The 20,301-nt window shown below is 47.4% G+C and overlaps 1 protein-coding gene across 3 annotated transcripts; it reads left to right on the forward strand.

Annotated features, from left to right (window-relative positions):
- Positions 1-7,661: 7,661 nt before the first annotated feature.
- HAUS5 (HAUS augmin like complex subunit 5) lies at positions 7,662-19,537 on the forward strand. Of its 3 annotated transcripts, XM_081030844.1 has the most exons (19): positions 7,662-7,820; positions 8,524-8,586; positions 8,676-8,708; positions 8,828-8,852; positions 9,448-9,553; positions 9,633-9,792; positions 10,908-10,977; positions 11,059-11,141; positions 11,663-11,720; positions 11,874-11,998; positions 12,187-12,250; positions 12,361-12,491; positions 12,690-12,852; positions 13,056-13,136; positions 13,237-13,382; positions 13,639-13,750; positions 13,833-13,965; positions 15,949-16,081; positions 16,255-19,537. In XM_081030844.1, the coding sequence occupies exons 1-19, from the start codon at positions 7,723-7,725 to the stop codon at positions 16,370-16,372; spliced, it is 1,902 nt and encodes a 633-aa protein (XP_080886970.1). In that variant the 5' UTR covers positions 7,662-7,722; the 3' UTR covers positions 16,373-19,537. The 3 variants fall into 3 exon arrangements, with proteins under 3 accessions (XP_080886970.1, XP_080886972.1, XP_080886971.1); XM_081030846.1 differs by lacking the exon at positions 9,448-9,553 and having other exon boundaries at positions 7,684-7,820; positions 16,255-19,191; XM_081030845.1 differs by lacking the exon at positions 9,448-9,553 and having other exon boundaries at positions 7,690-7,820; positions 8,676-8,852; positions 16,255-19,191.
- Positions 19,538-20,301: the final 764 nt, after the last annotated feature.

The following is a 20,301-nucleotide window of genomic DNA, read 5'->3' on the forward strand; positions in this document are numbered from 1 at the left end:
CCTGAGCAGAGAACTCAGACATAATGTTTCTGGACTTCTCACCTACAGAACTGTGAGTTAATAAATGGCTGTAGTTTTAACCCACTAAGTGTATGGTGATTTCTTACATAGCAATAGGAAACTAATGTGCTGACCATTATAAAAGAAAACTAGTAATCAATAACAGAAAGATAACAGGAAAATCTCCAAACACTTGGGAAATAAACTACGCAAGTCAAAATAATTCATGGGTGAGGGGAAATCAGAAAATGTTTTTAACTGATCAAAACTAAGTGCTTGTATACAGTACATCAAAATATGTGGGATGTAATGAAGGCAGTCTTTAGAAGTAAATGTACAATCTCAAATGCTTATATTAGAAAGTAAGAACTGTCTCGGGAGGGGGGTTCACAGTGTGAGGGATATAAATGATGAACGTCTAAGTATTACCTTGTCTTGTACACCTGAAACTAATAAATAAAAAAAAATAGTAAAAAAAAAAAAGAACTGTCTCAAATTAACAATATAAAGTTCCAATTTAAGAAAGTAGAAAAATAAGAGCAAAACAAACCCAAAGCAAACAGAAGAAAGAAGAGATAGGAGAGGAAATTAATGAAATTGAAAAGGGAAACAACAATAGGGAAGAACAATGAAATCAAAGCTGGTTCTTTGAAAAGACCAATAAAACTGATCAACTTATAAGACTGACAAAATAAAAGAGAAAACACAAATGACCAATATCAAAAATGAAGGAGAGAATATCACTACAGACTCCCTGAAACATTAAAGTAAAAATAAGGGACCATTACGAACAATGCTTCATGTGTAAATTTTAGAACTTAGATGAAAATTGACCCATTTTTCAAAAACAAAATCCAAAAACTGATCGAGGACAAAGAGATTATCTGGGTAATTTTATATCTGTTAAAGAAATTGGTTTAGTAACTGAAAACCTTCTGAAAAAAGAAATCTCCAGACCCAGATGCTTTCCCTTGTAAATTGTACCAAAGAAATACCATCATTTTCACACCATCTCTTCAGAAAATAGAAGAGAAGGGTATATTTCCCAACTCATTTTATGAGGCTAGCATTATCTTAATACTAAAACCAGATAAAGACTGTGTACAGAACACTACAGACCAATATCTCTCATGAATATAGACAGAAAAATTCTCAATGAAATATTAGAAAACCAAAAACAGAAGTATATAAATAGCAACATAGGTTCTCCTAAGAAATCAAAGTTGGTTCAATATTAGAAAATCAATCAATGTAATTCACTATATTAACTGTCCAAAGAAGGACAACCACATGATTAATTGAGGCACAAAAGGTAATTCAACATCCATTCACAATAAAAACTCAGCAAACCAGAACTAACAGGGAACTTCCTCATCCTGATAAAAGATATCTACAGAAAACCTATAGCTACCATCAGATGTAATGGTGAAAGAGAGAAGGCTTTCTTCCTGAAATGTGCAATAAGACAAGGATGTCCACTCTCACCACTTCTATCCACATCAGATAGAAGTCTTAATCAGCACAAGGAGTCCAAAAAAGAAATAAAGGACATACTGATTATAAAGAAAGAAATAAAACTAGTTATTTGCAGATGACATGATTGTCTATGTAGAAAATCCCAAAGGAATCAAAAAAAAAAAAAAAGCCTCCTAGAATACATCAAATGAGTTTAGCAATATCACAGGTTGCAATATCGACATGCAAAAATCTGTTGTATTTCCATGTGCTATCAAGGAACAATCAGAAAATATGTTTTTAAAAAATACCATTTTCAATAGCCCCCAAAAAGCAAATAGTTAGGTGTAAATTTAAAGTATCATGTGTAGGGGCCGGCCCAGTGGCTCAGGCGATTAGAGCTCCGTGCTCCTAACTCCGAAGGTTGCCAGTTCGATTCCCACATGGGCCAGTGGGTTCTCAACCACAAGGTTGCCGGTTCAACTCCTGGAGGCCCGCAGGGGATGGTGGGCAGCGCCCCCTGCAACTAGCAACAGCAACTGGACCTGGAGCTGAGCTGCGCCCTCCATAATAACTAAGACTGAAAGGACAACTTGAAGCTGAACGGCACCCTCCACAACTAAGATTGTAAGGACAACAACTTGACTTGGAAAAAAGTCCTGGAAGTACACAGTGTTCACCAATGAAGTCCTGTTCCCCTTCCCCAATAAAACCTTAAAAAATAATAATAATTAAATAAATACATAAAAATAAAGTATCATGTGTGTGAGTTCTGTGTTTAAACTATAGCTGCTGATGAAAGAAATAAAACCTAAGTAAATAAATGGAGAGCCTTCTCATGGTCATGAATTGGAAGGCTCAGCATTTCTCCAAAATTGATATTAAATTCTAATGCAATTCCAATTAAGAGACCAAAAAAGATTTGTAGATCTAGAAAGGCATAGCCAAAATAATTCTGAAAAAGAATAAAGCTGGAGTACCCACATTACCCACTACCCAATTTTTAAGAATCACTGTAGATCTGCATTGATAAGACAGTGCGGTATTGACAACTGGACAGACGCATAGATCAAAAGCATGGAATAAGGACTACAGAAAGAAATCTACATATATGGCCAATTTATGTTAAAAAGAAGTCCAAAGGCAATTTATCAAAGAAAGAATAGTATTTTTAATGGTGTTAGAATAACTGAACCACCATATGCAAAACATAATTGATTTTGACTAAAACCTCACATCTTGTACAACTACTAGCTCAATGTGGATCATGGGTCTAAATGTAAAATATAAAGCTATCAAACTTTAAGATGAAAACATAGGAGAAAATCTTCCTGACCCTTGGTTAAGCAGAGTTTTTAGATATGATACCAAAAGCATGTCCCTCAAAGAAAGAAATGTAGATTTCATCAATATTAGAAAACTTTGCTCTGTAAATAACACTGTTAGAAAATGAAAAGATAAGCTACAGATCCAGACGAAATATTTGCAAATCACAAATCTGACAAAGGACTTGTATCTAAAATATATAAATGACACTGAAACTTCCTGTAATAAAAAACAATTTTTAATTACATTTATTGGGATAACATTGGTTAACGACACTCTATAAATTTCAGGTGTACATTATATTATGACATTGGTATACTCTAATGCGTGCTCACCACACGAAGTCCAGTTTCCTTCTGTTACCATATACATATCTGACTTCCTTTGCCCCCTTTGTTCTCCCCCCACCCCCTCCCTTCTGATAACCAAAATTCTCTTGACTGTATCTATGAGTTGTAAAATAAACCAATTTTTTAATGGGCAAAAGACTTGAACTAACACTTCACCGAAAAGGATATACAATGGCAAATAGGCACACGAACAGATGTTAATTCTTACAAATATCACCCTTCACAACCTAGACAACCTGACTACAACTTGTTAAATGACCCCTCTCAAGGTACCTAAAGCAATCCAAGACTCCTAGGCCCACATCACTCTTGTCCTAGTGGTGTCTCCCCAAACACTCCCAGAATGATCAATCACTTGAGAGAGTAGAAAGAGCCTGAATTCCTTCAGACCAATCAGCAACCATGTGAGTATTGGCTTCAACGCCCTATCATGCAGCCTCCAATCAGCCAATAGAAGTGGAAAGATAGACTAGGAGGCGGGGCCTAAATGGTCTCCATGGTATTCCCTGCCAGATTGAGGTGAAGGAGAGACTCTATGTAGTGCCAAATCCAAATGCCCTAATGTGGGTGCCTGAAGGGAGGGGGGTGGAGTTTTGGAGGGTGAGGGTGGAAGGAAGAGAATAGTGGGGATAGAAGGGGGATGAGGGTCAAGGATGGGTTCATAATGAGGCAGAGAGGTGTTATAAGTAGAGAAGTATTTACAGGGAACACAAGTTTAAGAGAAATCGGAGGCTGTAGTAGGTGGACACAGGAGTTCAAAGGTCAGGGAGGTGGTTGCAGAGGTAGAGAGAAGGTTTTAGAGAAAGAGCAGGACTTTATAAGGGGACAGAGAAAGGCTATGAGTGACACGAAAAGGACTTCAAGTTTATAGGTGCTCAAAGAAGGTCTTAGAGGAACCAGGTAAGAAGTTATGTGGGAGAGTTTGTGGATGAACAATAAAGGGTCATAGCAGGACCAGACAGATTCACAGGGACCAAGTGAAGGATATTATAAATGTGACAAGCAGAGAGCTACTGATGACATTATAAGTTTTATAGGGTGAGACTTTTATAAGACACAAAGTTTTACAGATGAAAACTGAGTGTTAAAAGTATTGAGTGAGGGTCTTCTTAGTAGGGTGTTTTACAGGGGTAAAGAGAAGGTTGCTTGGGTGACAATGAGGGTGTTATAGGAACAAAGTGTGATAGTGGATCTGTTGAGGTTTCAGGGACCTATCACATATTTGACAAATGACTGTATCCAAAATATATAAAAGACCCTCAAAACTAAACTGTAAAAAAAACAAGTCCCTAGATTGAGCAATCACCCGAGTATAAGAAGGACTGGCAGGCCATCAGACCAATCAGCAGTCAGGCGAGTATTGGCTTCCCCGCCATATCACAGACAATCTCCAACCAGCCAATAAAAGTAAACGGCCAGGATAGGAGGAGGGGCCTGCCTGGTCTCCATGGTAATCCCCAGCGGGATGGAGTGAGGAGAGGCTCCGTGTAGCCAGATCCAGATGCCCTAATGGGGGTGTTTCTGGGGACAGGGAGGGAATTTATGGGGGAGGGGGTACAGGTGGGAGGGAAGGAGTTAAAGGGGAATGGGGACAAGGAGGTCTTCCTAAGCAGGCAAAGAGGGTGTTATAAATTGAGAAGTATTTAGAGGGAGCACAGCTTTAAGAGAACTGGGAGGCTGTAATAAGTGGATGCAAAAGGAGCTCAAAGGGTCAAGAAGCTGGTTAGAGAGAACATCTTAGAGGGAGGAATGGCAGGCCTTTCTTTATAAAGAAACAGAAAAGCTACGAGTGACACGAGAAGGACTTAGAATTCATAGGTGCTCAAGTTGTTTTTATTACAGTTTAGTTTTGAGGGTCATTTATATATTTTGGATACAGTCTTTTGTCAGATACATGATTTGCAAATGTTTTCTCTGGGTCCCTGAAACCTCAACTGATCCGCTATCACATAGGTGCTTAAAGAAGGTCTTAGAGGAGCCTAGTGAGTGCTTATGGAGCAGGGTTGAGGAGGGAAGAGTTTATGGGTCACAGCAGGATCAGACAGATTCATAGGGACAAAGAGAGGGGTATTATAAATGGGGCAAGCAGAGAACTACAGACGACAATAGAAGTTTCAGAGGATGAGAGTTTTATAAGGGACAATGGAGGTTTTACAGATGAAAAGTGAGTGTTAAAGTATTGAGTGAGGGTCTTCTTAGTAGGGTGTTTTATAGGTGCAAAGAGAAGGTTGATTGGGTGACAGTGAGGGTGTTATAGGAACAAAGTGTGATAGTGGATCAGTTAAGGTTTCAGGGAGCACAAATGAGAATCATAAGAGTCAGTAAAAGACTTTGGGGTGGGGTGGGGACAGTGGACAGTAGAAGGAGCCAAGAGAGACATGCTGTAGAGGTCTGCAAGGCAGTTATAGAGGAGGTTATAGGAGACAGGGAAAGGGTTACAGAGAGTAATTATAGGGCATAGGGGGAGGTGGGGGCTGGGAATTCTAGGGGACAGGGAGGTATTAACGGGTAGGGAGAGGTTAGAAAGGACATGGCTGGAGTTAGATAGTCAATAAGTTTTAAAGGGGGGGGTCAATGAAGAATTTATGGGAGACAAGGAAAGATGTGTTAGTGTGAAAAGGGAAGTCAGAGGGGATGATGGAATCCAGAAGCCATACTAAGTCATAATCCACTCTCTTTCCCCAGGCGTTTGAAATTTTGCCTGACAAGCCCCCCCAAGATTACATGTGCCTATCGATTTTGGCCTTCTTCCTGTGTTTTCCCATAGGCATTGTAGCCTTGATCTTCTCTATCCAGGTGGGAATCTGCATCATGCCAATCCTTGCCCTCCTCTCCTTCTCCATCCTGGCCATAATCCTGACTCAAATTCTTCCTTGTTTCCCGGCTTTGGGTTCAGGTCCTCACCCTATATCCATACAGTTATATATGGTTTACTCCCATACAATACCTGTTTAAGCCCATCTATTCCTGTTCTACCTCGCCCCTCAAATCAGACAAGGCACAGCAACAAGTGGAATGAACGAGCCTTGGCAGCTGAGACCTCCCACCAAGTCTTCTACATTGCAGTCTTGGGGATTGTTATGGGAAGCCTCATCATACTCATCCTCTTGATTTTCTACATGATGGACTTATTTTCTCGGTAACATCCTCTACAGTTCATGAACAAACCAACAAATACATACAACTGTGTTACTTACCTTGGCTCTAAGTATTCAGTTGGGCCAAATGGGACTGCTGCTCCTCACTGTCTGGAGTGTCAAGTGTTGTCAACTTGAGTGAACAATTTGAGGTGGTTGATGGGGGAAGGAAGTGGTAGTTCAGGCAGCCCATTGGACCAGAGCTCAAGACCAACCTTGGGACCCTGCCAAGAGATGCGGGCCATAAGAGACAGGGTAGGGCAGCCTCCACTCCTGCCAATATTTGTGCATTCATGCCAGAAATCTATTTATGTTGACCAAGGGCCTTGACATGCTGTCTGACTCTAGGGACATAGTAGTCACCAGTTAAGTTCCCCCTCATAACTTATAAACCAGAACGAAGGTAAATATATCACCAGATGGTTACAGTCCCTATTTCAAGGTCTGCTCCACCTAATGCCCAATTCAGAGCCCAGGGCCTCATGCTTAATGAGCCCCCTCTACAGCCAATCAACCCCATACACTCAGGCCCCTCCTATCTGCTCCATAGCCCTACTGTGGTCCAGCACTGTCCTCGGCCCCCACTTTTCATCCTGCCCCACTCTCCTCCCTGGGTTCCCAGCTTTAGTATCACTCCACCACCTGCCTCACCCCCCATTTGTTTATTCAACAACTATTTAGAGAGTCAGGCTCTGCACTGAACACTGAGGACAGACTGTTGACCTAGGCAAGCATGCTGAATAAAAGGTCCCTGAATGTTGCCACTTTTCAGGGCTCCATCTGAGGCTGACTGTGCTCTCCGGAACTCTAGCCCTACTATCCAGTGCTTTCTGGGGCACCCCACAGACCTCTTACACTCCCTGTGTCCCAAATTGACAAAACCCTGCTGCTTGCTTTCTACCATCCCTACCTGGTGACTCGTCTATGTCCCCCACTGAACTGTGAGCTCCCTAGCATGGAGACTGGGGCTGTCTCAGCCACTGAGGTGACCCCAGCCTAGGGGTCATGAATGTTATGGAATGGTAAGGGCAAATGAATCTGGAAGAAAGCATGACAGGGAGATACTAGGTCATGGTATCCCTTACTCAGACCCGCGACAAGAGCAGTAAGTTTGGCATCTCCTCTCCTGGTTCTCATCCTCCTAAGATGAAAATCCCATTTTGTCAAGAAAATCAAGAGAGGCATTAGGGACGTTTTGCCTCGTCGGGAACAACTGGTAGTGAGAGGAAGGATGCAAAAAGCATGTGAGCCCCACCGTTTTTGCACGCCCCCGCCATCGTCTTTCAACCGGACCCATTCTGGATGAGTGAGAGATGCAGGACAGCTCCTTGCAAAGCTTGGAGGCCCTGGTCTACCCGGCAACCGATGATGTCACTGTCGGCGCGCTGAGGACGTCAGAGCCGGGCGCCAAGCTCGAAGACGGTGCGGGAAGCGGCGGCGGCCGAGGCGCTGTCATGGAGTTAGGGCAGGAAGTGCGGGAACTGGTATGCTGGGCGGCGGAAGAGATGGAGGCACCCGAGGCAGCCCGAGCCCCCGAGTCGACGCTGCGCAGGTGAGGGCCGCTCTGGGAGTGAGGACTTCCCATGCTGGAGATAATGTGTCTGGGACAACCCCATCTTGACTGAAGATGCGCCTTCCTCCTCCTCCGCCCCAGTAACAATAACCCCTAAGGGCGCACCCCCCCCACCCCCCGTGTAATATATAGCTAGGAAGCGAATACTGAATGTGAGTGAGGACGTCCTGGCGGTAACCCCACACTCCATCCCCTCCCTTGAGGCCGCCCCGAGTGAGGTCCCTGGCACCAGTGAGGATCGTCCATGATGCGTTAATGAAGCCCCCTTCCCGAGTTGTGTCTTAAATAGGATCTCCTGGGTAAGGCTGTCCCTGCAGTGCCTCACCACCCGCCCCAGCCAGTGAGGACACTCTGGAGTCAGCAAACCCATTCGAGATTGAATCTACAGGAGTGACGGCCCGCATCCAGTAATGAAAGCACTTCCTCGCAGTATCCCCCCACCCCCACCTCTGGAAGTAACTGGAAATAATCCTTTCCCAGAAGACAGGGAGCACCCCATCCAGAGACTGAAATACCCCCACGCCCAGTGAGAGGCCCCCACTCTCAGTGACCCACCCAGGAGGGAATATCTTACCCCCAAAAGTATAAACCCTCCCTTCCCCCAGAAATGAGATTCCTTAGTAAAGACCTTCCCCAACCCCCGGAGATTGAGGATCCTCCTACCTGGGTGATGTCTCCACAGGCTGTGTCTGGGCCAGGGGGCTGACATCTGGGCCTACGTCTTGCGGCGCGTGCACAGCCAGAGGTGAGCCTGGCTGCATGAAGGAGGCTGTGGCAGGGGAGGGGACACAGCCATGTCCCACAGTAACTCTTCTTCCTACCTTTCCACTGCAGAAATGTCAAGAAGATCCGGGGAAACCTACTCTGGTAATCGGTCCTCAACGCTCTCCCTTCCTATCTTCCCCAGTCCCATCCAGCCCTGTCCCCGCCTTCAACCTCACCCTGGAAGCCCCTGTCATCCCCTAATTCTGGCCTCATTTCCTCAGGTATGGCCACCAGTGCAGTCCAGAGGTGAGAAGCATGTGCTTGTGCTACAAGATTTTTTTTTTTCATCCAGAAAGAGGACTTGTAGATCTTCTGCTCTAGGCCCAGGCTTGTGTTGGGTGACGCTGGGGACACTGACTCACAAGACAGCCCCAATCCATGCACTCAGGGTTTACAGTCCAGAGGGAGACAGTCAGGAGCTGGGGTTTGGGGGGCATGGACATGAGGCATCAAAGGTGGTGAGGGAAGATGAGAGAATGTACTAGTTTGGGAGAGATACTGAGACCAGTGTGGGACCCAGTCAGTATGTGCAAGGAGCCCAGGTGACATCTAGGGGGAGGCTTCCAGGAGACCTCAGGACTCCTAGCTGTGGGGCTCACTGGGACAGAGATGTGGTATCATCAGTACGGAGACGGGAAGTGGGTTGGGAGGCTGATATCATTCTAGGAGGAAGGAGGGGGGCCAGGAGAGTTCCCTAGTGCTCTTCTGGGGCTGGAGGTTCAGACACATTAACAGCTTAGGAAAAACCCTCTACCACACCCCCGGGCAGGTGGGGAGCACAGTCAGGCCAGGCCGAGCCCCAGCCAGGCTATGCATCTCGTCCTGCACCTGATCCCACCAGGCATGTCGGAAGTTGGAGCTGGAAGCTGCTGTTGCCCGCCTGAAGGCAGAGATCCAAGAGTTAGACCAGAGCCTGGAGCTGATGGATCGAGAGAGCGAGGCGCAGGGTGACGCATGGGGCTGGACAGATGGGCAGCAGAATGGAGGTTGGAGAAGTACTGATGGCCACCCCTGTTCCTCCCACAGACATAGCCCTGGAGCAGGCACTGCAGGGCATGCAAGACAGCCAGCGGCGTGCTCTCCTCTTCCGGGCACAAGCTGGGGCCATGCGAAGACAGCAGCGTCGGCTCCAACATCCCATGCAGTGGCTACAGAATCAGCTCAGGCGCCTGCAGGACATAGAGAGGTGAGCCTCAGGTGCCCAGGGACCAGCCATCACCAGGCTGGGTAGACAGACCTTTTCCTTAGACACCCCAGGACTCTGTCCTGACCCCTTCTTGAGTTCCACATGTCTGAGCTCCACTCCTTAGGTTTTAAAGTCCGTGAGGCCAGGAAGTTTTGCCATCTCAACCACCTGCATTTCCAGTGCCTAGAATGGTGCCAACTGTATATCTGGAACACCAGTGTTGGAAAAGAAGAGTAAACAAGGGACAACCCTGCCCTCATGGAGCTTACACTCTGAGGCAGAGGAGACAGATGGTAAACTAGGAAGCAAACACACCGTAGAATTACAGGTAGAGATAAGTGCTGTGAGGGAAAGGTAATATGATAGAAGGTAAAAGGGAGGTGCTATTCTAGGTAGGATGGTCAGAGAAGGCCTCTCTGAAGAGGTAACATTTGAGTTGGGGAAGGAATTTCCATGAAGAGGGGACAGCCAGATCAGAGGCCCTGAACTGGGATGTGGGAAGAATAGTCAGGAGGGCAGTTCAGCTTAAGTTTCATAGGCAAGAGGAACAGCATGAGGAGGTGAGATTGGAGAGGTGGACAAAGCACCATGGAGGCGTGGGAATTCTACTCTGAGGCTGAGTTGATGCCCTGGCTTAGCCAGTTACACCTGTGTGACCTTGGGCAAAATTTGTGCCTCAGTTTCTTACATCTATAGAATGGGAATAATATTATCTGCTTTATAAGGTAGGCATGATAATTAAGTGAGTTAAGTCATGCAAAGTGCTTAGAAGAGTTTGTTACCCATTGCTGTTATTCTGAGGGTGATGAGGACATATCATATTGTCTTTGAGGTTTTTGAGCAGAACAGTGACTTGATCTGTCTGAGGTTTTAACAGGATCATTAGCTACTGGGTGGAGAACAGACTGAAGGGGGCGAGATCAGGCAGACCAGTGAGGAGGCTAATGTAGTCATCCAGCCAGATGAGAGTGGCCTAACTTTGGAGGTGGCCCCTGAGATTCAGGGTCAGTGATCCCTGTGACTAGCTTTGCTGGCAGCAGGAGGGGGCACAGACATCAGTTCTCCCAGCTCCCTCCTTCCAGGGACCCCAGCCCCAACTGCACTCCTCTCTCCAGGAAGGCCAAAGTGGATATAACCTTTGGACCCTTGACATCAGCAGCCCTGGGCCTAGAGCCTGAGGTCCTGGTAAGAGTCCTGGGTCATGGGGGAAGGGGTGGGGACCCAGGTGGACCCCTGGGTCCTCCTCATGCTCCATTCTCTTCCCAGGGTGATGTCCGAACAGCCTGCACCCTCCGAACCCAGTTCCTACAGAACCTCCTGATTCCTCAGACCAAAGGAGGCAGCATCCTGTGAGTGTCCCCCAGCTCCCAGAAACCCTGGAGAGAACTTGGGCTTTGGCAGGAGTTACGTACTTGGCTGTTAATTCCTTGGACACTGGGCCTCTGGGCTGTGTCAGCCCCAGGGCCTTCCCTGACAGGGCTCCCAGGCGAGGAAGAGGTGGAGACAGACCCATCATAGACAGTGACACCCCAGGTGGTTAGGGCTATTGGGGAATGGGGAAAGGAGCCTGAGGGGCTCTGGGTTCCCAAAGGAGACACCCTATCCAGTTAAGGACACAAGAAGGATGGGTTCTCTATTGAAGAGACTTAGCAAGGATAAAAGGTTGAGTGGGTTTTCCAAGCAAACAGCACACGTGTAAGGTTCCAAGGCCAGCAAGTTGGTCTAAGTGGGGAACTCGAGTCTAGCCAGCATAGATGAACTTGGTTTTCTCGTCTGTAAATTGGGGGCAGTGACAGCTCCCACTTTGTAGAGTGGTGGTAATCACAGATGTGTGTTGTAACATTCTCTGTCCCTTCCCCCAACCCCACAGAACCCCTCGAGATGACCACTTTGGAACTTCCTACCAGCAGTGGCTTAGCTCTGTGGAGGTGAGGAGGGCTCACAGAAAAGGCCACGCCCACTGCCCCATGATCAAACCTCAGGATGCCGGGACCTGCTTCTTTATCGCAGCCTGGTCCCCACAGGGTCCAAGCTCACAGCCCTGCCCCCATCCTGCCCTGACTTCACCCTCCCTCTACTAGACACTGCTGACAAGCCACCCTCCAGGCCATGTCCTGGCCGCCTTGGAGCACCTGGCTGCAGAGCGGGAGGCAGAGATCCGGTCCCTGTGCAGTCCGGACGGGCTCCGAGATACAGAGATAGCCAGGTGTGAAGTAGAATGCTTCTGTAGTCAGGCAGCACGGGTGATTGGGTGAGCAGGGACAGGGTCAGGACCTGCTCATGAGGGTGGAACTGAAAGCGAGGGACCGAACCCAGGTGGGCTGACATTGGCTACCCTCGAAGGTCCAAGCAAGGAGACAGGCTCCTCTCTCAGCAGTGTCACCCCATCCCTAGGTCCGAGGAACCAGACCAGTCAGATTCCAGCCAGGCCCTGCCGTCCATGGTGCATCTCATCCAGGTGACCCACAGGCACCCTTCCTAGACTCCATCCCCTTCCCATCCCAAGACCCACGTGATCCCCTCACCCCCAGGGACGATACCCACCCTGACTTTGTACCCCTGCCACAGGAGGGCTGGCAGACTGTGGGTACACTGGTCACCCAGCGGGGCCCACTCCTGAAAGAGCATCAAATTCTGACCCGGCGCCTCCAGAGCTTGATGGAGGAGGTGGCAAGATGTACCCCCGGGTCCAGCGAGAGGTGAGGGGGCTCCCTGGGCAGAGGCCTCTGGGCCATCTCTCTCCTTAGGGTCTCAGGATACTAGGCTTTTTCTGCCCCTGTGGTTCCGTCTGCCTCCCGGCTCTGTGTGTTTGTGGCTCCTACAGATCTTATCTCGCCGCCTCCACTGTGAGTCTTAGTCACCTTCCTGTCCTTTGCTCTCTCCTGCTTGTCCCCCAGGCAGGCCTTGCTGCTGGAGCTCCGGAGCTGTGGCCTATGGGCAGAGCTCAAGGCCCTGTGTACCCAGAGCCACGAGCTGGAGGAGGCGGCTGTGCAGCGGCAGCTTCTGCTGCAGGAGCTACAGGCCAAACAACAGCGGATCCTGCACTGGCGCCAGCTGGTGGTGAGAAGTGGGACTCTGGGAGAGAGGGCAAGGCCTGGTGGCGGGCCCAGTGAGGCTGGGAGCCTTGAGGTCCAGAGCTGGGCCTCCTGGTCTGGGGTGAGGCCCAGGGTGAGTGTCTCAAGAGGAAGCAGGACCTGTGCAAAGGGCAGGGCAGAGCCAGAGGCTGGGAGGTTGGAAGGAAAAGCAGTTTGTTTCGGTTCCAGGAGGAGACACAGGAACAGGTCCGCTTGCTCATCAAGGGCAACTCAGCCAGCAAGACACACCTGTGCCGGAGCCCCGGGGAGGTGAGCTGGGATTTGGAGCGAGGTCTGGATAGGACCCAGTCTCCTAAGGAAGGGGCTGGTGACCTCAGGCTGTCCCTCTCATCCCTTTCCTACCCCACAGGTGCTGGCTCTGGTTCAGCGAAAAGTGGCCCCCACTTCTGAGGCAGTGGCACCACAGAGCCAGGAGCTGCTTCGCTGTCTAGAGGAGGAGGCCCGGCATCTGCCCCACCTTCTGCTGGGCACCCTGCTTCGGCACAGCCCCAGAGGGTGAGACTAGGACCACCGCTCCATCCCCTCCCTAGGATGACTGTCAGTCCCTGGGCCACTCGAAAACAATAATCCCAGACCCCCAGTTTTCCCAGGCTGCCAGACCTCACCCTCAGGTCCTCAGCCCCACTCTGAAACCTAGTCCCCAGACCCACCTCCAAGTTCCGGGGCCTCCCGAGCCCACCTCTCAGCCCCCAGAGCCTCTGGAACCAAGCTTCCCTCTCGGTGTCCCACCCAACCTGGACTCTCCCCCCAGGTTGCAACCCCTGCCCACAGTCCTGCCGTCCATCCACCAGCTGCACCCTGTATCCTCAAGGGGCTCCAGCCTCATAGTGCTCAGCCACATGCTGGGGTTACCTCCAGGGAAGGTGAGTGCCTGTCCCCTAGGTGAGTACCTGTCTTCCCACTCCTACCCCTCCCAAGGTGACTGTCCTTCACGCCTCCCTCCAGGCTCCAGAGCTGCTCCTTCCGAAGGCCACCTCTCTTCGCCAGGACCTTCTGTTCCTCCAGGACCAGCGGAGTCTCCGGTGCTGGGATCTTCTCCACATGAAGACCAGCCTACCTCCAGGACCATCTACCCAGGGTAGGCCTGTCCATTCCCAGGACCGTCAGCCTCCAGAACCAATCACAACACCCACTGCTGGCGCAGAGCCTTGTGTGCTTTAAGCATGTCTACTAGTTGCATCTGTACAGCAGCTCCGGGGGTTAGTGCTGCCATTCTCCCCGTCTTACAGACGTAGGACCTGGACGCAGACGCCTTGGTAGCTGCCCAGATAGCAGAGCTAGGATTTGAATCCAGGCAGTCTGGCTCCTGAGGGGTGTGTGCTCTAGGTGACACTGCCCATCTAATTGCCAAGTACTCCTTTGTCACCATCCAATAGTATACTTGAGTAGTTAAAAACGGGGCTATGGAGTTAAACTACCTGGATTGTCTTCTCAGCACTTTCTCTTATGTCATCTCCCTGTGCCTCAGTTTCCTCAGTGGAGTAAGCATAGCAATAGCACCTTATAGAGTTGCTAGGAAAATGTCGTCAGGTTACCCAGATAGGGCACTGAACAATGGAGGGCGTGCAGTAAGCGCTCTGTGACTCTGGGGAGATTGCGATCATTTTGTCTACACATGCTCAGTCTCTTCCAGTCCTTATCATGAGGGAAGTTAGGGGTTATTAAGATTCAGTTTACAGATGAGGAAACTGAAACGCAGAAAAGTCATTCATTCCTAGATTTTCTCAGCAAGCACTTGCTGGGTACCTACCAGATGCTGGCCCCAAAAGCTCAGTGGGGAGAGAGGTGAGAATGGTCCAGCCCCAGGGGTGTTCCGATGGTAGAGCAAGGAATCAAAGGATTAACTAGATAGAAGAGGTGAACTGATGACAAATGAATCGGAGTACCATCAGCAAAGTAGGAAGAGATCACTTTCTGGCCTTTGAGTTTCGGGCTCCCTGCCTTCCCCCTCTGCCATGGGCAGGGAGTGGTGTGCAGGAACAGCCCAAAACCCACCACAGCTGCGTCCAACCTCAGGGGCATCGTGGACTTTACATGTCCCAACAGGACTGGGTTCCTTCTGTTCCAAAGCAGTTTTGTTTTTCTTCGACCTGGTTTCCTTCCCTCCATAAATGACTTCACCCTTCTCATCCAGGTGCCAAAGCCAGAAACGCAGGAGTCATCCTTAATTCCTCCCAGGCCCCTAGCCACCCCCCACCAACCTGTCAGCAAGCCCTGTGGGTCTCATTTCCAGAGTGCTCCAATCTTCCCTCTGCCTCAGTGTCCTGTGGCTCAGGTAATGACCTGACCACAGAAGCAGCTGTAGAAAGGGCAAGTGTCATGCCCAAGATCACGAGGCAAGGAGGGGTTGGAGTCAGGATTCAGGCCCAAGGGGTCGAGCACACTGCAGGTCTGCACTTGCTCCGAGCTAGTCTGTTTGGGGGCCTGTGGAGGGAGACTACACCTAGTCACAGTCTCCAGGGGGAAACAGCGCTGGAATGCAGGGCTGTAGCAGTATGAGGAGAAAGCCTTACGGTTAAGAATGCTGGGAAGGGCTTCCTGGAGGAAAGATGGTCCCTGGGAGGTAGGTGAGGTTTTGCTCAGGAGCAGTGAGCAGCAACCATATAATGCAAACCCTCGAGCACTAGGCTGCGGAGATTAAACTGTCTTGGGTGCACGGGGAGCCTTGGAGAGGTCCACGCAGGAGAGGGAAAGGCTCCGGTTTAGGTTTAGGCTTCAGGAAGATCACTTCAGCTACCCCGTACAGAATGGAGTAGAGTGGGAGGCTGAGGCCTGGAGCCTAGGAGGGACGCTGGGGGGTGAGTAGGGAAGTGGGAGGAAGATGAGGGATGGGCCACAGAGATTGATGGTCTGTCCAGGAGGGAGGTGTCCAGGATGAGGCCTGGGTTGGAGGGTGGCAGTGGGCTTGCCCTTGAGATGAGGACCTGGGAGGAGGGAGAGGTTTGGGAGACATGCTGAGGTTAAGACTAGGTGACTGGAGACTTACGTGGTGACCCATTGGCTGCAAGGCACCAAGGAACCAAAGGACTCAATGCTGCCTCCTGGGCTTCTTAATCTGCAGGGCTGCTGCAGAGCTGGGCATCCCAGGAAAAGGAACAGAAAGAGAATCTGGGACAGGCTCTGAAGCAGCTGGAGAACCTGCTGAAACAAGCGCTGGAGAAAATCCCCAAGCTGCAGGGGGTTGTGGGAGACTGGTGAGAGCGGGGACAGGATGTGGGGTGGGGCTGAGCTGGGTGGCACAGGCAGAACTCAGCACTGGGGAGGAGTGGGGCAAGGGAGACTGGTGATAGCCGGCCATGGTGGTGTGGGGAGGCCAGTGAGGGCCTGGAGGCCCATGCCTTCCTTCTGACACCATTCCCGTCCCCAGGTGGGAGCAGCCAGGCCAAGTCGCCCTCTCAGAGGAGCTCTGCCAGGGCCTGTCCCTGGCCCAGTGGCGGCTGCGCTGGGTCCAGGCCCAAGGCACCCTGCAGCAGCTGTGCAGATGAAGAGGGGGCTCAAACATGAGTCAAGAGCTCTTCACATTTGGTCACTCGACACTTCCCTCAATATGGAAGAAAGCTTTACCTGGGTGTGTCAGCCCATTGTCTCTACCCACACCTGCCAGCCCCCTCACAGGCTGTTCTGCTATTCCTCTCAACTGCCTTACCCACCTTCATCCCACCGAAGCCAAGAGAATGGGGTACTCTGGACCCCACCCCAGGTCCCCTTGAAACACCTCTCATCACTTTCACCCTCAGCAAAAAAGAATTGAGTACCTGCTCTAAACACTGAGGATCCAGCACTGAACAAAATAGACAAAAGTCCCTGCCTTCAGGGAGTTGTCGTTCTAGGACAGGGAAGCAGACCACTGACAAGATAAGTAAGCAAAATATCTGGTATGTTGGAAAATAACTGCCATGGAGAAAAATAAAGTGGGCTGTAGGAGGAGCAATGTTAACTAGAGGGCTGCACAGCAAAGGTCACCAGTAAATGCCATGCGAGGCGTGCAAAGGCCCTGAGTGCAAATGCACTGGTGTGAGGGCTAAGGAGACAGTGCAGCTGCGGGCGCCGGGTGGAGAGGGGTTAAGAGCTGCCTTCTAGTTTTTATAGCTTCTTTTTTTACACTTAACTCTCTGAGCCGTTTGGAATTTATGCAAATGGATCCAATTTTGTCTTAGTTTACATAAATCCCAATAGCACTTATTAAAACACTCAGAGCAGTGGTTGTTGCCTCTGAAGGAGTGGTGGGTGACAGGGATCAACCAAGGAGGAGACAAGGAAACTTTCTACAGTTGTAAATATATTACAGTTGACCCTTGAACAAGATGGGGGGTTAGGGGTGCCGACGCCCACCCAATTGAAAATCCACATATAACTTTTGACTCCCCCAAAACTTAACTAAAGTAAGCTAGAGAAAATAATGTTAAAATCATAAGGAAAATAAAATACATTTACAGTACTGTATTATTTATTGAAAAACAATCTGCATGTAAGGCGACCTACACAGTTCAAACCTGTATTGTTCAAGGACCAACTGTATGTGTTGAGAGTGGTGGGGTTACACAGGTGTATACGTTTGTCAGAACTCATCTAGCTGTACTTTTTAGGTCTGTGCATTTCACTGTGTGAATTATTCAATTTATAAAGTAAAACTACCCACCTAAACTTTATAAAAGGAAACTTTTAGATGATTTGAGATGCCACCTTTTCATACACTAATCACTCATTCCATGAGTAAATGGGCTGTATCTGGGTTTTCTCCAAGCTGTCTGAACTGCGTGTGTCATCCCTACAGTGTTTTAATTATACAGGCTTTGTAATACATTTTAGTATCTGAAATGGCTGGTTATCATCTTATTTTTCAAGGTTTTGATGTCTCTTCTTGCTATTTTTTTTCTCCCAAATGAAATGAACTTTATACCCAACTTGCTTGGTTCCAGAATAAATACAAACACATATTGGAGTTTTCTTGGGGTCGCAGTAAGTTAATAAATTAGGCAGATTTGATATTTTTATGATCTTGAAACCTAGCTTTCCACCTCCTCACAACTCTTCACTTGGCCTCCAGGCACTCTCACTCTCCCAGTTCTTCTCCGATCCCTGGCTACTCTTACCCAATCTTTATACATATGCTTTCCTGTGTGCCGCCTGAGTGTCCCCCCCTCTCCCCTTCATCTCAGCTCCCACCCCCCACCTCCCTATTGAATATGAGGGTCCTTTCCCCACTCCCTGCTCAATTTTTCTCCATAGCACATCTCATCTTCTAATATATTGTGTTTTACTTTATCTTTTATTGTTCCCCTCAAACAGAACGTGAGATCCATGAAGGTGAATTCCTCTATAAATTAGAAGTTGAGCAAACTTTCTGAAATATGATTCAAAACTCAGATGCAATAAGGGGAAGTATTGACAAGAACAAACTTTTTGCATTTTGGCAAAAAAAAATGAGCGAAGTAAAAAAATGACAAATTGGGAATAAATTTTTGTAACTTATACCCTAAAGGATTGTATGTGTATGCGCACACATGTGTAATATCAAAGTGGTAAAGAAAAACTCCCAAGTCCATAGGAAAATGAGCAAAATATATGAATGGACAATTTTCAGAATATCTGCTCAAACTCAATCATAAAAGAAAAGCAGATTGAGACCACACTTTGATACATTTCCTATCTATCAGACTAGGGAAAAAGGAAACCCAAAATTTTGGCAGCTCACTCTGTTGACAAGACTATGGGAAAATAGCACTCCACTATATCAGTGGACATGCAATGTGTAACAACACCTATGGGAAAATCTTCAGCACAACTACAAAGGCGTTTACTCTTCTCCCAAACAATCTTACTGTTAGGAATCTATCCCAAAGATATACTAGGTGAAATAGAAGTTATGGGACCTTGTACGAAACAACTAGACTGAAACAACTAGACCGTATTCTTCAGAAGGTCAATGGGGGTAGGATGGGGACTGTTTTACCTTAAAAGAGACGTGACAACCAAATACAATGCAGAATATTGGTTGAATCACAGATTTTTTAAAATGTGTTTTACAGTACATTTTTGGGACAACGGGGGAAATTTGAATATGGGAATTTTGTATATTAGAGAAGATTGTATTTTTGTTACATTTCTTTGGTGAGAGAATGGTATTGTGATTATGTGGGAAAATGTTCTTAGAGGATGTGTCCAAATATTAAGGGTGATATCTGCAACTTTCAAATAGTTCAGGCCAGGAGACAATAAGGTAGAAAGGAGAGAAATGGAAGCCTGACATCTCTGAATGTACATTATTTCATACTTTTGACTGAAATATCTGATAATTTTAAACAATGAGAAAAAGAAAAAAGAAATCCTTAAAAAACTCAAACGAATAAATGAACCTAATTCTATATGAAGTTGGTGGCACAACTGTTTTAGATAAGAATTGTTAAAACACTGGTTTCATTTGATGCCTCCAGTGGTACGTAGATTTTAAGAGAAAAAGAAATGCAATGAAATCTTAAACTGCATTCAGTAGTCTTATTGTTCATAATAATACTGGTATTTTTATTTTGAAAAAATATTTCACAATTTTGAGACTACAATATACATTTTGACATTATATATTAGACTAAGCAAATAAGTAGCTTTGCTAATGTTACTGGAAACCAAGATTTTTAATAAAATCAAAGAAGTAAACACCTTGCAATCTTTCATTTGAATTGGAAATATCAGAATGAACTCCTGGGTCTTTCTAAAAATATGTATTTGCCTCACTAAGTCCACAGAAAAGGTCTAGATGTAATGATAACCTGGTAATAGTGAGCAACCCTAGTGCCCAGATTGTCTCTAATTGCCATTTCTGACTAGAAGGAACCAGGGATCCTTGGGAAAATAGCTGCTTCCAGGCCTAGGGCAGGAAGTGTACAAAATGAGTATGGGGCATCTTGTGCAAGAAAGCAAAGGAGTCCTCAAAGACTGCTGGGATTGAGTCAAAAGGACTCATGAGTCAATCTGAAGGGGCTGCCACTTAGCCAAAGATTTAGAGCAGCAATAAGAATGACTGCAATGATTTGATGCACATCAAACATGTTTGAAATGTAAGTTTATATTGATACATATACACGTATACCTCATTGGTCATCTTTGAAGGGTACTATGAACCAACTCATTTTGAATTTTTTTCATAAAATAGGGAAACATTCTCTGTCTTTCCTGCATGTGAACAAGTAACTAAAGTCATGACAAGGAAGAAATTATTTGAAAGAATCACTAATAATTGCAGAGAATGATAAAATTCAAAAACCACTATTTTCCGTATTTTAATGAAGTAATAGATACAGGTAATGATGGTTAAGGGCTGCTAAAACTATCAGTGAGAAGGTTGATTGGGCTTCTTAAAATAGAACAGGATGACACTGCTGATCAATCTTGGCATCACCAAAGGAGGACAACCAGG

Source organism: Rhinolophus hipposideros, assembly GCF_964194185.1.
Source record: "Rhinolophus hipposideros genome assembly, chromosome: 21".
In the NCBI taxonomy this organism is placed as follows: domain Eukaryota; kingdom Metazoa; phylum Chordata; class Mammalia; order Chiroptera; family Rhinolophidae; genus Rhinolophus; species Rhinolophus hipposideros.

Bases quoted from the DNA above. Each gene is read 5' to 3' on its own strand.
- HAUS5 (XM_081030844.1), top strand. From the start codon at position 7,723: ATGGAGTTAGGGCAGGAAGTGCGGGAACTGGTATGCTGGGCGGCGGAA. The intron at 8,853-9,447 runs GTGAGAAGCATG...TGATCCCACCAG, and splicing joins GCCACCAGTGCAGTCCAGAG to GCATGTCGGAAGTTGGAGCT. The intron at 12,492-12,689 runs GTGAGGGGGCTC...CTTGTCCCCCAG, and splicing joins ACCCCCGGGTCCAGCGAGAG to GCAGGCCTTGCTGCTGGAGC.